At 39.5% G+C, this 13,179-nt stretch overlaps 1 protein-coding gene across 1 annotated transcript; it reads right to left on the reverse strand.

The window, feature by feature from the left end:
- Positions 1 to 8,441: 8,441 nt before the first annotated feature.
- On the reverse strand, positions 8,442 to 10,935 carry LOC149195993 (methyltransferase FGSG_00040-like). Its single transcript, XM_089405461.1, has one exon. It carries the CDS (start codon positions 10,843 to 10,845, stop codon positions 8,626 to 8,628), a length of 2,220 nt encoding a protein of 739 aa, XP_089261587.1. The 5' UTR covers positions 10,846 to 10,935; the 3' UTR covers positions 8,442 to 8,625.
- Between the last annotated feature and the right edge of the window lie 2,244 nt (positions 10,936 to 13,179).

A 13,179-nucleotide genomic window follows, 5' to 3' on the forward strand; every position in this document is an offset into this window, starting at 1 on the left:
CAAAACTGAAATCATATTGCAACAACTACAATTAATTCTTCTAATTGTTAATTAATTTAACAATTTATTTGCTACAACAAGTACCAAATTAATCACATTGCAACCTTTACAAATAAAACTTCGGAAATAAATAGCATTGGAAACTGAGAAAATACTAGCTCACACAAAAAAATGGCACCATTATTTTTGGACAAAAGTCTCCGGAAAAACCCATCTTGGAAAAAATTGTGCAGCAGCTGAGGGTTTTTATTATTATGCAACAGTGAAATTCTAAGTACAATCTATGGATGTCCAATTGACAATCCAAATAGCAAGAAAATCTGGCCAAAATTATTTAAGAGAATTTCTCTTCTTCCACAACTCACCCCAACACAACTTCCCTTCAAAAAAGTTGTCCTCTTGGACCCTTTGTGTCACCCTGCATACAGTGATTACGCAAACCCTTGGACGGATAACCCTGGAACTACCTCTGATGAAGTCGTTTTTCCTATCTCTGCTAAGGAAATTGACTCTCCGACCCTCTGGAATATTTTTCTTGGCCTCTAGAAGCTGAATAAATTTTTCCTCTACGCAAATCGAATTGCTTTTCTAAAGCAACTGTGTAGTCCTTTGCATTGCCTCACTGGGAATAACTCAACTTTAATGTTGTTGCCTCTCTAGATCTTGAAAACTTCCTCTGAATCATTGTTTCTGCCCCTCACTGCCTTTGCTTCCTCACTGAAGATCAAACTCTCCGGCAACTGACTACTGCTACTCTAGAAAATCAAATTCTCCAAGTGACTCTAGTGTGTTCACATCAATCCCTTCTTACGTCTTCATGTTGTGACTCCAACAACCAAGATTAAATCTTAATCAATGGCTCAGATCATTTCTAGATCTATATGTGTGAGTTTCTAGGGAATTCTCACCTGGACTTAATTCATTATGGTTAATTAAGCAGTTTTCTTTAGTTTAGACTTAGGAAACATTAAAAAATTGGTTAATAATCTAATGAAATCATCTCTAAATGGAATTTCGAGAAATAGTTTCTAGGTTTTGGAGATCTCGTGCATTCTAGCTTCTCCACCAAATTTTGTGGCTAGAACACATCCATGCTACAGAAATTAACAAAAAGTGAACAAATCTAGTAGACATAGTTGGGTCTATTCGATGTTGTGTCCTTGACAATTTTTGTATCTTAATTTTGAATTGGTAGTAACGGTGGTATTTTGGATGCACTTGGTTGAATCAATGTCCTCCCCAGGTAGTATTTTTGTTGTATGGAATATTTAATGCTTTCAAGGTAATACCTTATCATATTAAAGGTTCTCTGCACACATACTTTGAATCTTAGTCTTGTATCTCATAATTTGTCTTTATTTATTTCCCCACAAGTTTTTTTCTCATTCTTATCTTCACACACCCGCACACATCCCCTCTGTTCATCCTCCAACCATATTATGTATGAGATATCGTAATCCTTAATCTAGAGTTTATATCAATTATAATGTATTATATAATATTACCATCAAAGATAAGTTTCCTATCCTATTTTTGAATTAACTATTGAAAACTCCATAAAACTAAGCATTTCTTGAAACGTGATTTGAAATCTAGCTATTATGATATAAGAATACAAAAGGACACTCCATAAACTGCTTTTTATACACATGAGGGCCTATATGAATTTTGTTTTGTCCATGTTGGATTATCCAATTCCCTAGCTACCATCCAAGTTAGATTATCCAATTCCCAATTACCATTGTAGTAAATGATCTATTTTTCCCACATCGTTGAAACTTTGTGCTTCTATCATTTGATAATATATTTGTTATAGTAGAAAATAAAGTTTGTACCTTAATTACATAAAAATTGTATTTAAGCTATAGGAAATAAGTAAAAAAGAATAATCAACCTAATTTTGTGTGTTTTATATTGAATTAAGGTTAACAAAGTTTACCTAATTTGTTATGTTCCCTTTTGCCTAAAGATTTTATCTATGTTGCACGGATTCCCGAACTCGTTTCGAGTTTCCGTTCCTATATACTGGATTTGGGTACGAGTTCTTCTCAGAAGAACCCATAAGAACTAAGTTCTCAAAAAAAAAATTGGGTTCTTTTCCTTTAATAGGTTCTTTGGGTTCTTGGGTTCTTTTGTTTAGGTTCTTTGGGTTCTTCAAAAAAAAAAATATATTAAAAATTTAATTTTCAAATAACTTTTTTTATTGAAATTTTAAAAATAAAATTTCAAAATTAATAATATGATATTTATTATTAACAAATGTCAAAAACAATGTCAAAAACTTAAAATTTAAAACCTAAATTTTTAACTAACCCACAACCATCGAATTTCATTTTTGTTTTTGGTTGAGTTGTTCCGATTTACCCATTTCCGACGACAGTGGACAGATTCGACGGCACCTTTAGACGAACAAAGCACCAGTGGCGTTAGGCGTTCCATCACCAACAGTTGGCAGAGGACACTGTTTGCGCAGGGGAGACGTCGACCAGTTTGAGTTGGTGTTTACACAGGGGAGACGTCAAGCAGAGACGTTGTTGTTCAGGTGTGTTCTCGGAGGCTGCATATGTTTATTCTGTGAAGCGTTCTATCATCTATGTATATTTTGTTTCCCTGTGCGGTGACTTTCTTTGTATTGTGGCTCCGTGTGGTTGGTGTTTTTTTTATTTCGTAATTTGACATTTATCAATAGATCAGTGTGAGAAATGTTGGAAATTGCCATAGTGTTGTATTTCTTAATTTGGGTGTGCAGGGTTTTGTCCATTCGTGTATCTCAATGCACTTAAGCGTAATATCAAATATGAAACATCAACTATGATTAGCTTAACTTGGTTAGTGAGTGCAGGATTATTGCTCCTTTGCACATTTTGCCTTGTTGTCCAGGCCTGTATCTTGTCAACTTTGAATGAACCCACTCAAATTAACATTTGATGATGGGATGTGAATTGATGATGTGTGTGTTGGGTTGTGTTATATTCTTTCCACGACTAACCTACGTAGTGAACTGGGGGGTTAGAGGGAGGTGGGTAGCCCCCCTCTATGGGGTCTGGGGCAGCGCCCCGGGAATTTTTTTTTGACCCTATATTAAGTTGGGTGAACTTACCTATGGTTTTCGGTCCATGGTTTTGGACGCGATGGTTTTGGTCCATGGTTTTGGATGCTTCGGCATGTATAAATATGTATTGTAACATTGAAAGGAATATAATGAAAAATCAAGCTGGTAGTCATAGTTTTGGAATCCAAGGGAAAATCTCTGTGTATATGTGTTTTATGTGTTATGCTCTCGCATTGTTTATTTTCTGTGTTTTGGAATTTGTATGCAGGTAATTTCTGTACGGGGTTAAAACCTACATTTGGTATCAGAATTGTTTTGGCTTCAAGGGGACGCCTTTGTTGCTGAGGGGTTTTGCTCGGCCCTGTGGTAGACCTTGTTCAGTGGGAGCTCTGCGAGATCGATTCTAGTGGTAAAAGAAAATGACAAGTAGTGAAAAGATAGAGATCGAGAAATTTAATGGTCAGAGTTTTGAGTAGTGGAAACTCAAGATGGAGGATTTGTTGGTGGATAAAGATCAGTGGATCGCGGTAGATCCAGGTACTAAACTAACAGGAGTGATCGATGAAAAATGGAAGAAGTTGGATCGGAAGGCAAAGAGCACAATACGATTGTGTGTCTCAGATTCAATATTGTTGAATGTATCAGGGGAAGCTACAGTGAAGGCTTTGTGGGACAAGTTAGGGACTTTGTACCAATCTAAGTCTCTAGTGAATAAACTATTCGTGCGAAAAAACTGTATAACCTGAGGATGAAAAATGGAGACTCGGTGACAGAGCATATGAATGCATTTAATACTGTGGTAAGTCGGTTATCGTCTGTTGATATCAAAATTTCAGATAAAGATAAGTGCATTAGTTTGTTGCGTTCTCTACCAGATTCGTGGGATAGTCTAGTTATTGCAATAGGTAGCAATGCAGCTGCCTTGCAGTTTGATGAAATAATATCATCCTTGTTGACAGAGGATATGAGACAGAAAAATATGGAGAGCCAGAATGGTGATGCCTTGTTTGTATGAGAACGATTCCAGAACAGAAACAAAAATAAGTCATCGAGTAGGAGATCTAAATATCCAGGAAAACCTGTAAAAGTGGTGTGCCGAAAATGCGGAAAGAAATTGCACTACAAAAGGGACTGTAAATATAAAGCTATTGACAAAGGAAAAGGATCTTATGATGCTCCTTCTGCAGAGGCGAAAACCACCTCAGATGAAGGTGGGGATGTGTGCTTGGCTTCTTCAAGTACACATGTAGATCATGAGGCATGGTTGATTGACTCAGATGCATCATTTCACTTCATTCCCCATAGAGAGTGGTTCTGAGAGTATGAGAAATACGATGGTGGTGATGTCTTCTTGAGGGATGACAGAAAGACTAGAATCATTAGTCGTGAAAAAGTAATGTTGAAGTTGCAAGGTGGAAGAGTTAGAACACTTACAAGTGTTCTGCATATTCCTGCATTAGCTAGAAATCTGATTCCTGTAAGCACGCTAGATGATGCAGGTGTAAAAATAGTGTTCAAGAAAGATATCTACAAGATGGTTCGGGGGGCACTGGTATTGATGCGGTGAGTTCGGACTGGAACTTTGTATAAGCTGCAAGGTAGCACTGTTGTTGATAGGTGCAACAGTTCTGTGGTTCCCAAAAGTGGAGCAGAAAATCTATTGGTCTCTAGAGAGAAGAACGTGTTGTGGCATCAAAGGCTTGGACATATTGGAGAGAAGGGCCTTCGAATACTTTATGGTAAAGATATGATAGAAGGTATGAGTAATAGCTTTCTGGATTTTGATTTCTGTGAAAATTGTGTATATGGGAAGCAGAATCGGGTGAGTTTCCCCTCTGGTGGTAAGAGGGCGAAATAAATATCAGAGCTTGTGCACAGTGATGTGTTTGGACCTGTGAAGGTTCCATCACTGAGTAAGTCTGTGTACTATGTATCATTTATAGATGACTTCTCAAAGAATACATAAATATATTTCCTTAAGAAGAAATTTGAAGTTTTTGACAAGTTTAAAGAATTTAAGGCTCTGGTGAAAAACCAAATAGAGAAGAAAATAAAGGTGTTGAGGTCATAAAATGGTGGAGAGTTTTGTAGCAAGAAATTTGAAGAATTCTGTAAGAAGTGTGGTATAGCACGACAGAGGACTACTCCATATACACCTCAGCAAAATGGAGTCGTAGAAAGAATGAACAAAATGTTGATGGAAAAAGCAAGAAGCATGCTCAGTGGTGCCGGGTTAAGACTTGAATTCTAAACAGAGGCGGTGGAGACTGCGTGTTACCTGATCAACAGATCACCTTCATCAGCGTTGGAGGATAAGACTCCACAAGAGGTATGGACTGGTAAGAAACCCTCTTTTTCACATCTGAGGATATTCGGATGTGATGCATATGTACATGTTCCAAAGGAGAAACGAACCAAGTTAGATAGTAAATCTGAAAAGTGCATCTTTATTGGGTATAAGGATGATTTAAAGGGTTATAAGCTTTGGAACCCAGTAACAAGGAAAGTTGTGTACAACTGAGATGTGGTGTTCAGAGAGGTGAAAAATGTTATTAAACATGAAGTGCAACCAAAGGCACTTGAGAAGATAGAGTTTGAGCTAAAGGAGAAAGAATCAGAATCTACAGTAGAGGAGGAATCAAAAGATGAAGAGCCACAAACTTCGGGTGTAAGAAGATCAGCTCGAGAAAAAAGACAGCTAGAAAGGTATAGTCCATCTATTTTTTGTTCAAATTTTACTTTATCTATTATTGATGATGATCCGAAAACTGTGAAGGAAGCAATAGATTCAAAGGATGGAAAACTCTAGAAAGAGGCCATGGTTGATGAAATGGCATCTTTGCACAAAAATTAGGCCTGGGATCTGGTGGAGTTGCCAGCTGGAAGAAAATCCATTGGCGGCTAATGGTTGTTCAAAAAGAATACAAATGCAGAAAGAAAGGTGGAGAAATACAAAGCTCGATTGGTAGCAAAAGGTTATTCCTAAGTGCCGCGAATTGATTTTGGTGATATTTTTTCTCCTATTGCCAAGGTAACTTTTATTAGATTACTTTTCTTTGTTGCTTGTAGGTGTAAAGCTATCTGTTGAACAATGTCCCAAGACACAAGAGGAGGAAGAGGATATGTTTCGTGTTCCATATGCAAGAGCAGTCGGTAGCCTGATGTATGCAATGGTTTGTAACTTTGTACTAGACCAGACATAAAATGAGTTCCCTCTATTCTGTTTCTTTTCGAAAGCCATCTACGTGCACTTATATTTTAGAGAAGGCATACCACTTCGGTTGGCAACTACAACATCCTTGATATGATGGACTATAAAAGTCTTGCTTTCATATAAGCCAAAATAACCTCCAATATCTTCATCAAGAGCACCTTTCTTAATGTTGGGTCAATTACTTCAACTGACTACTTGCCACATCAACATGGATTATATTCAAATGAAAAACTACCAAAGGTAAAGTCTCGTAAATTGCAAACAAGGAAACCCCAATAATGGGCACCCCAATTTATTCTGAGCAGATTACATTCATAAATGGTATTAACTAAAAAAATTGGACCAATCATGTGCCATGATGTGGCTAATTAAATGTTTTCGAGCATAAATTGTTTAAAAATTGCACAAGCGAATTAACTACGGAATATAACATCAACCATAATGACAGGCATATCCACCATCTGGCCTGGGATGTCTTTAAAGAGGACTGGATCTTGTGCCATGTATTCAAGACGAGGATGGATGTGCAGAAAAGGATACTAATGAAATATATCGAAAGCCAAAAGCAAGTATTTTTCAACCTGCATCACCAAACTACATTGGAATTTAATTGCAGGCAAAGATATTTAGCATCTCCACACTATATTCTTGCATGACCAGATAATGGATTTTCCTATTTTGTTTGGTCTATGGAGGCAATGAATATTATGGAATCATAAGATTCAAGCCACAACTATATTGTCTATAAGATTCAAGCCATAACTATATTGTCTATATTCACAAACAGAAACATAATTTATACAGTTTCCAGCAAGCTAAATATACCTCATTTGTCAGTGAAATAGCAAGCTCAACTATAACCATGATATTCAAATTCCCAAATAGCAAGCTATTACATATCGAATTCACCTCGTAGAACAAGATGATAGATAAATTATAATAAGCCATTCAGTTTCAAATAGCAGACAGCTTCCAAGAATTCATTCCAAATTTGCGAACATAAATGACACTTTCTATATAATCCACTTTCCAAAACTCTTTAAGAAAGGTCAACTCTCAAGCTTTACTTCCACAAGAAGGATTTCATGGTTCAAGCCCTCTAGGCCAATGAAACTGAATGCTTAAATATTCATAGCGACTCAGCCATACGGAGAAACAGCCATCTTTGTTGGTAACTACATGCACCTAGTTAGACAAAAATAAAATTGCGGAGTTCTGGTCTTCGCTACGGCTAATACCTCGAAGGAAAACCCTATAGAGGATTTCACTGCTCCCTCCACCTGATTCATGAGTTTTTTACCTTTTTTACCCTTTCTAAATTTGGTTCTCTGACTCTCTAAAAATCAATGTGATAAATTTGATAAAAGAATGAAAGGTCAAGAGAAGGAAATAAGACACTATCAATGTAGTGAACTTGTACTCAGTTTGATGAAAAGTTAAACATTATAAAGCCATTTATTATAATCAAAATAAATGGAAAATATAAAAATATAAATACCAGTTTCTTAACTCCACTTTCTCAAGAAATTAATGTTTTAGATGTTTTAAATTATAAATCTGGAAAAAACACTATACTTTGAATTACAAATTTTAAGCTTTCTCAAGACAGTAATCCCTTTCAAAACTTGACTTCAATTAAAAATGTATTGTCATCGTTACACAGTACATATCTATGTAAAAATTACTGCCATATCACTTCCCATTCTTGTTATTAACTCTATATTTTAAACCTGCACTAGGTCGGTAAGGGAAATCACTTACCAGGATCTCAAAATTAATGCTTTGAACACTCTTGATCATGTATCTGGAACATATTTACACTCAACCACACCTAATACAACTTCAATTTCAACGTTAACAGAATACCCTGATAAAATAATATCAGTGACAGACAATTTTAGAGCCGAACAATCGAAAGATTGCTTTCATATATTCAAAAACAGGACGAGGGAACCACAATACAACTTCAATTTCAACGTTAACAGAATACCCTGATAAAATAATATCAATGACAGACAATTTTAGAGCCGAACAATCGAAATATTGCTTTCATATATTCAAAAACAGGACGAGGGAACCACAATAGAGACTCCTATAATATATCTATTTCACACCCAATATGTTATTACCTAACTTTCCTAAATGAAATCTTCCCCCAAAAAAAAAGCCTAATGATATTAAGCATATTTGATGGCCTTATCTCCGTCGAATATTTTGCGTACTATTCACTTCAAACATTCAAAAAAAGCTTGCTACTAAAAAAATGGCACTCTGTCGTGCACCTTCAAGATCATCAAAAATGGCCCTGGCACTCTGCCGTGCACCTTCAAGATCATCAAAAATGGCAGTTGTACTGTTACTAAAAGAGATGGCAGTTTGAATATTGTAAGACGAGCGCCTTCAGAATATCTTCACTGTGCCTACCAAAGACTCTGATGCATGCGTCCGTCGCCTGCTCCGATGCATGTCGTGTAATAAATGCATGACTTTCTTCGCCTATCCAACGCTTGGCTTCTTTTAACTGCCGGGCTACCATGACCAGGGTTCGAATGTCCCCGGGTACAGTATTTTGAATGGCCTCCATTACTTCTTCTCCGGAAGGAACGCAGTCCTTCAACGTTGTGGGGAAGAAGTCGTTCGACTGTGTTCCTGCAAGATATGCAGACACAAATGACGCGCGAATCCAATTTCTCTCTTCTTCCGTTTTTAACAACGCGGAACTCCTGATAATCTCCTCTGCCTCTACAAAAAGCTTTGCAAATTCTGCGCATGCCGGAAGATCCGCGTCAAAACCCTCTGGAGACCTTGCAGCATTTGTTTCCTCCAATGCTTTGTCATGCAATTCCTCGAACCGTTCGGTTATAGGCTCCAGGGTTGCGTTCAGAGAGAGCTCCAGAATGCATCTCCTACAATTGCACTTGAAACCCCAGCTCTCGCACATGGCTTGGCGCTGTGGCAAGGGGACGAGGGTATCAAAATAGGAAATAGTGATCTCTTCTCCTCGCTTGATGGGCTTGGAAGCATGAATAAACATAGCGCTTCCCACTTCCAGCCTGCTCGAGTTCGGCAGGCATGAATGGTTGATGAAGGACGGCAGCAGCCAGAGACCGCTAAAATTCTGGCCTCGCTGGACGAGTTTGGCTTCATATATTTTAGATTTTGAGGCAAATGTTTGTTCGGCTCCACCGAATGAATTCCGACTTATAATGTCCCGTATACGGTTAACATCTACCTGCATTTTTTCTTTCCCCGCTGCAATTTGGCCCTCCGTCTTAAACAGATCAGTGGCTGGGACATCCAGGTTACGAGGCGCAGAGTAGTCGTCTAAACTATAAAGTTGCTGGAGCAATCTCTGCGATTTTCTGGCAGCACTGACAACGGCAGCAACAAGATCTTCTTGTGACTGCAGATTAATGTTTCCCCGGTGGTCCACATTGATCACAGCCGAGTCATTCTCATAAGCTACTGCAATGGCGTTGCTTACCAGCAAAAGCTGCCCGGTAGTTATTTCTCGTTTGGCGTAAAGCCCCCGGCCGCGGCCGTCCTGGGTCATCTTGATCTCTACGGGGCCAATAAAATCGGCCACTTCCGGAGTAGAAGATCCGCGTCCGAGCAGGTAGTCCGAGATGTCATACTTGCCATTCCGGCTCTGGGAGTACAGAGTCTTGGCTTGGCGAAGCGCGTCTTGTATTTCAATCTGGCCGGGGCTGGCCTCATTAGCTTTCTCCAAACATTCGCATGCCGCCGCATACTGCCTCAGCCCGACCAGAGCGCGGCCTTTCCTGTAGAGCGCTTTGAGATTGCTGGAATCGATCCCAAGGACCTTGTCGGAATCCTCCAGCGCCAGCTCAAATTCCTTCACCTGAAGCCTTGTCTCCGCCCGGTTGGAATAGGCGTGCAGGAGGCTGGTATTGATACTATTGTTATTTGAGGAAGCCTTCTTGAGCTGAAGCAGAGCGGCGTCGATGCATTTCGTATAATGTTCGGCCGCTGCGTCCCATTGTTTTTCTCTGAAGCAGCTGTTGCCCTTCTTCCTCACCTCCTCCACATCGACATGCGGCAGGCTCTCCGCCCGCGTCTGCTGCTCCTGAGTCACAAGCATCTCAACGTTGGCAGGGTTGTCCACACGGATGGCGAGGCTACCGTCGTCACCGCGCTTAAAGTAGGGCTCCTTGATGGCCACCTTGGCTCCCCTAGGGTAAAGCCTCTGGATGTTCGCCTGCGAATGAGCCGCATTGTATATTGCCAGCCTGACGGCAAGGCCATGATCGTCCTCAAGCATAGTCATGATACCGCTTATCCTGAAGGCCTCAGCGCAGATAGTACCGTAGAGCACCCGGCCGCGGTGGACTCGGCCAACCTGCAATTGGGTAAAGGAAATGGGTTTTAATCTTTCCACCGGAACCGAAGAAGCTCCGCCACTGCTGCCAATGGGGTCTGTGAAGGACAAGCGTTGCTGAAAAATGCCTTGTGGTACATTCCCGAGTTTTTGACGGGCCAACTCATGGAGTTGGAGAAGGGCTTGCTTGTCGAACCTCTCAGAGGCGTCTACCGCTGAAATAGGGGAAAGCGAGGCCATTAAGTGATACAGGTAGCTTCTCCCTCCTTGTGCGAACAAAATCAAAATGAACCAGTCACCACCGTCGTTTTCTTTCTTGAGCTACGAATTTGTTTCGTCCGCGAAATGGTATTTAAAGTGAAAAGAAGAAACGTAAGGAAACCACACATCACCACTTCTGACACCCTTTACAGGAGTGATGGGTTGGAATTCGAAAACGGAAGACGTTATCGTGATTAAAGGGGACTGCCCTTGTATACTGGTCACGAGCCGGTTTTGCCACGTGTATATATATTAATTGAATAACCCCGTAAAGCGGGAAAACATTTAACCCCGGGTGCGAATAATAGGTTACAATTTAGTGTTCAGAGTAAAGTTGAAAAGTGAAGTGACACCATTACAGGAGAATTTACTTTTTATTAATTTTAACAATTTTAAAATCAACGGAAAGTTTTAATTATTTTAAAATAAACGGGAGTTTAAGGCGGTTTGTATTCGTTGAGTGAACCCTATTTTTAATTATTAAAATATTATTTCTAAATTTGGTGGAAAAAATAATCATTAATAAAATCATAAATGTGAAAAATTACTATTATAAAATTAAATTTATAAGAAATATTTTGGCGTGAGGATTTAGCATGTTAAATAGAGCCTCCAACGGCTAATTTTGACTTTAAGACCAAGGTCATAAAAATTATTATGGAAATTAGTTATATTAAGTAACCAATAAATATTTAAAATAATTTTAAACAGTGTTAATGGTTACTTAAAAAGGTATTAATAATTAAAAAATATAAGTTAAATAGTATTTATATGGGAATTAGTTATGTAAAGGACCTTTCTTATAATATATGTATATATATAAATATAAATATAAAGTTAGATTCATAGGTTGTTAAGATAAAAATTAGTTAGAATTGATAAAAATATAGGGACAAGAAAATTAAGTCAACTCAAATATCTTAAAAAATAAAATAAAATAAATAAATAAATATAAATATAAAAATATAAAATAAAATAAATAATCAAATAAATAAATAAATAAAAATATGTATTAAGAAAGTAGAACGTTAAAAAAATAAAATAAAATAAAATAAATAAATAAAATAATAATAATAATAATTAAAAAATAAACCCCGGATGCAGGTGTCGAGTCGAGAAGTACAGGCACGCCACATGCAGCGCATGGGCTGCCTCGTGAAATGGAGGCCGTCGTATGGCAATTAAGCCACCCAAGTTGATAATGCATTCAATGAAGAAGAGGCGGGGTAGATGGAGGAGCAGGGCGGCATTAATGTGCACCTGCAACGAGAATTTGGGGGAAAATATCACAGGTTTGATGGCTCGTTCAAGGCATATTGGCCTGAGGAAAGTTGGCGGTCGTGGAAGCATAGCAAGCTCCGGCCAAGCACCGTTTCATTCCCCTGCAGCCTGGAGAATTGTCTTGGTGGCCATTCTGGTTGCTGGGTTGGGAGGAGATGGCAATTTGATGCTTTGCAGCATCAAGTCTGGAAAAGAAATTGTTGGCTCTCAAGCGAAGGTAGCCAAGGGGAAAGCTGGACATCTGAGAGTGAATTGGAAGGAAACTGCTGCTGCTACCAATTCCAGGTTCACCATCGAGTATACAGAGGTAGCTTTAGACTTACAATGGCTAAACTTCGCGAACGACAGCCATGCAGAAGAGGCCCATCTAGAGGGTCCTCCTCAAGATCACCTGCAGCAGATGAGCACCACCACTGCTGCTGCTGCTACTGTCACAGGAGAGCTAGAGCAACCCCGCTTCCCATTCGACAATATGTGGAGGTTGGGGGTTCCTGTGAAAGGAAAACGGAGCTCCCGGCTTTCGGTTCCGTGGTTTTCACCTTGCCAAGCACCGAGGATAATGCAGGCGTTAACGCCCACATCTCCATCATGTTTACAAAAATTCCAGATGAAGAACATCTCCAGGACCCGCAGGAAAAACAACTGGAAGACTCGGGCAGAGAGATCAGTCTTGGAAAAGAACACTCGTCTGTGGAAAAGAACGCTGCTGAGGTGCTTCCAGCGTCTGTTGTTGGAAGCAAGGGGGAATCAAGTCTGCAAGACCGCTTCCCTCCGATGGGGCCACCTCCTCCAAGTGTGGAAGAAGATACATGGCGGAAAATGTGGGAAGGGCGCGCGGAAGGTGACGGGTGGGCTTATGTCGTGGAAGATCCGAGCCTGGCTGAGGCGGCAGATGCATACTTCGCGTCCATCCAGCCATCTTCAGTTCGTCCCCAAGATCGAAGCTGTGGCGGGTAACGCCTTGATTTTGTCTTTTGGTCCTCTGGCTTTTGCTTCCTCTGTCTCAGTCTTTTGGCATTCGCTTCTTACTTC

This window comes from Pinus tabuliformis, chromosome 2_2 (genome assembly GCF_031772625.1).
Source record: "Pinus tabuliformis cultivar Carrire ecotype Pingquan chromosome 2_2, CPIR1, whole genome shotgun sequence".
Lineage (NCBI taxonomy): Eukaryota > Viridiplantae > Streptophyta > Pinopsida > Pinales > Pinaceae > Pinus > Pinus tabuliformis.

Coding starts and splice junctions, on each gene's coding strand:
- LOC149195993 (XM_089405461.1), bottom strand. CDS start 10,845: ATGGCCTCGCTTTCCCCTATTTCAGCGGTAGACGCCTCTGAGAGGTTC.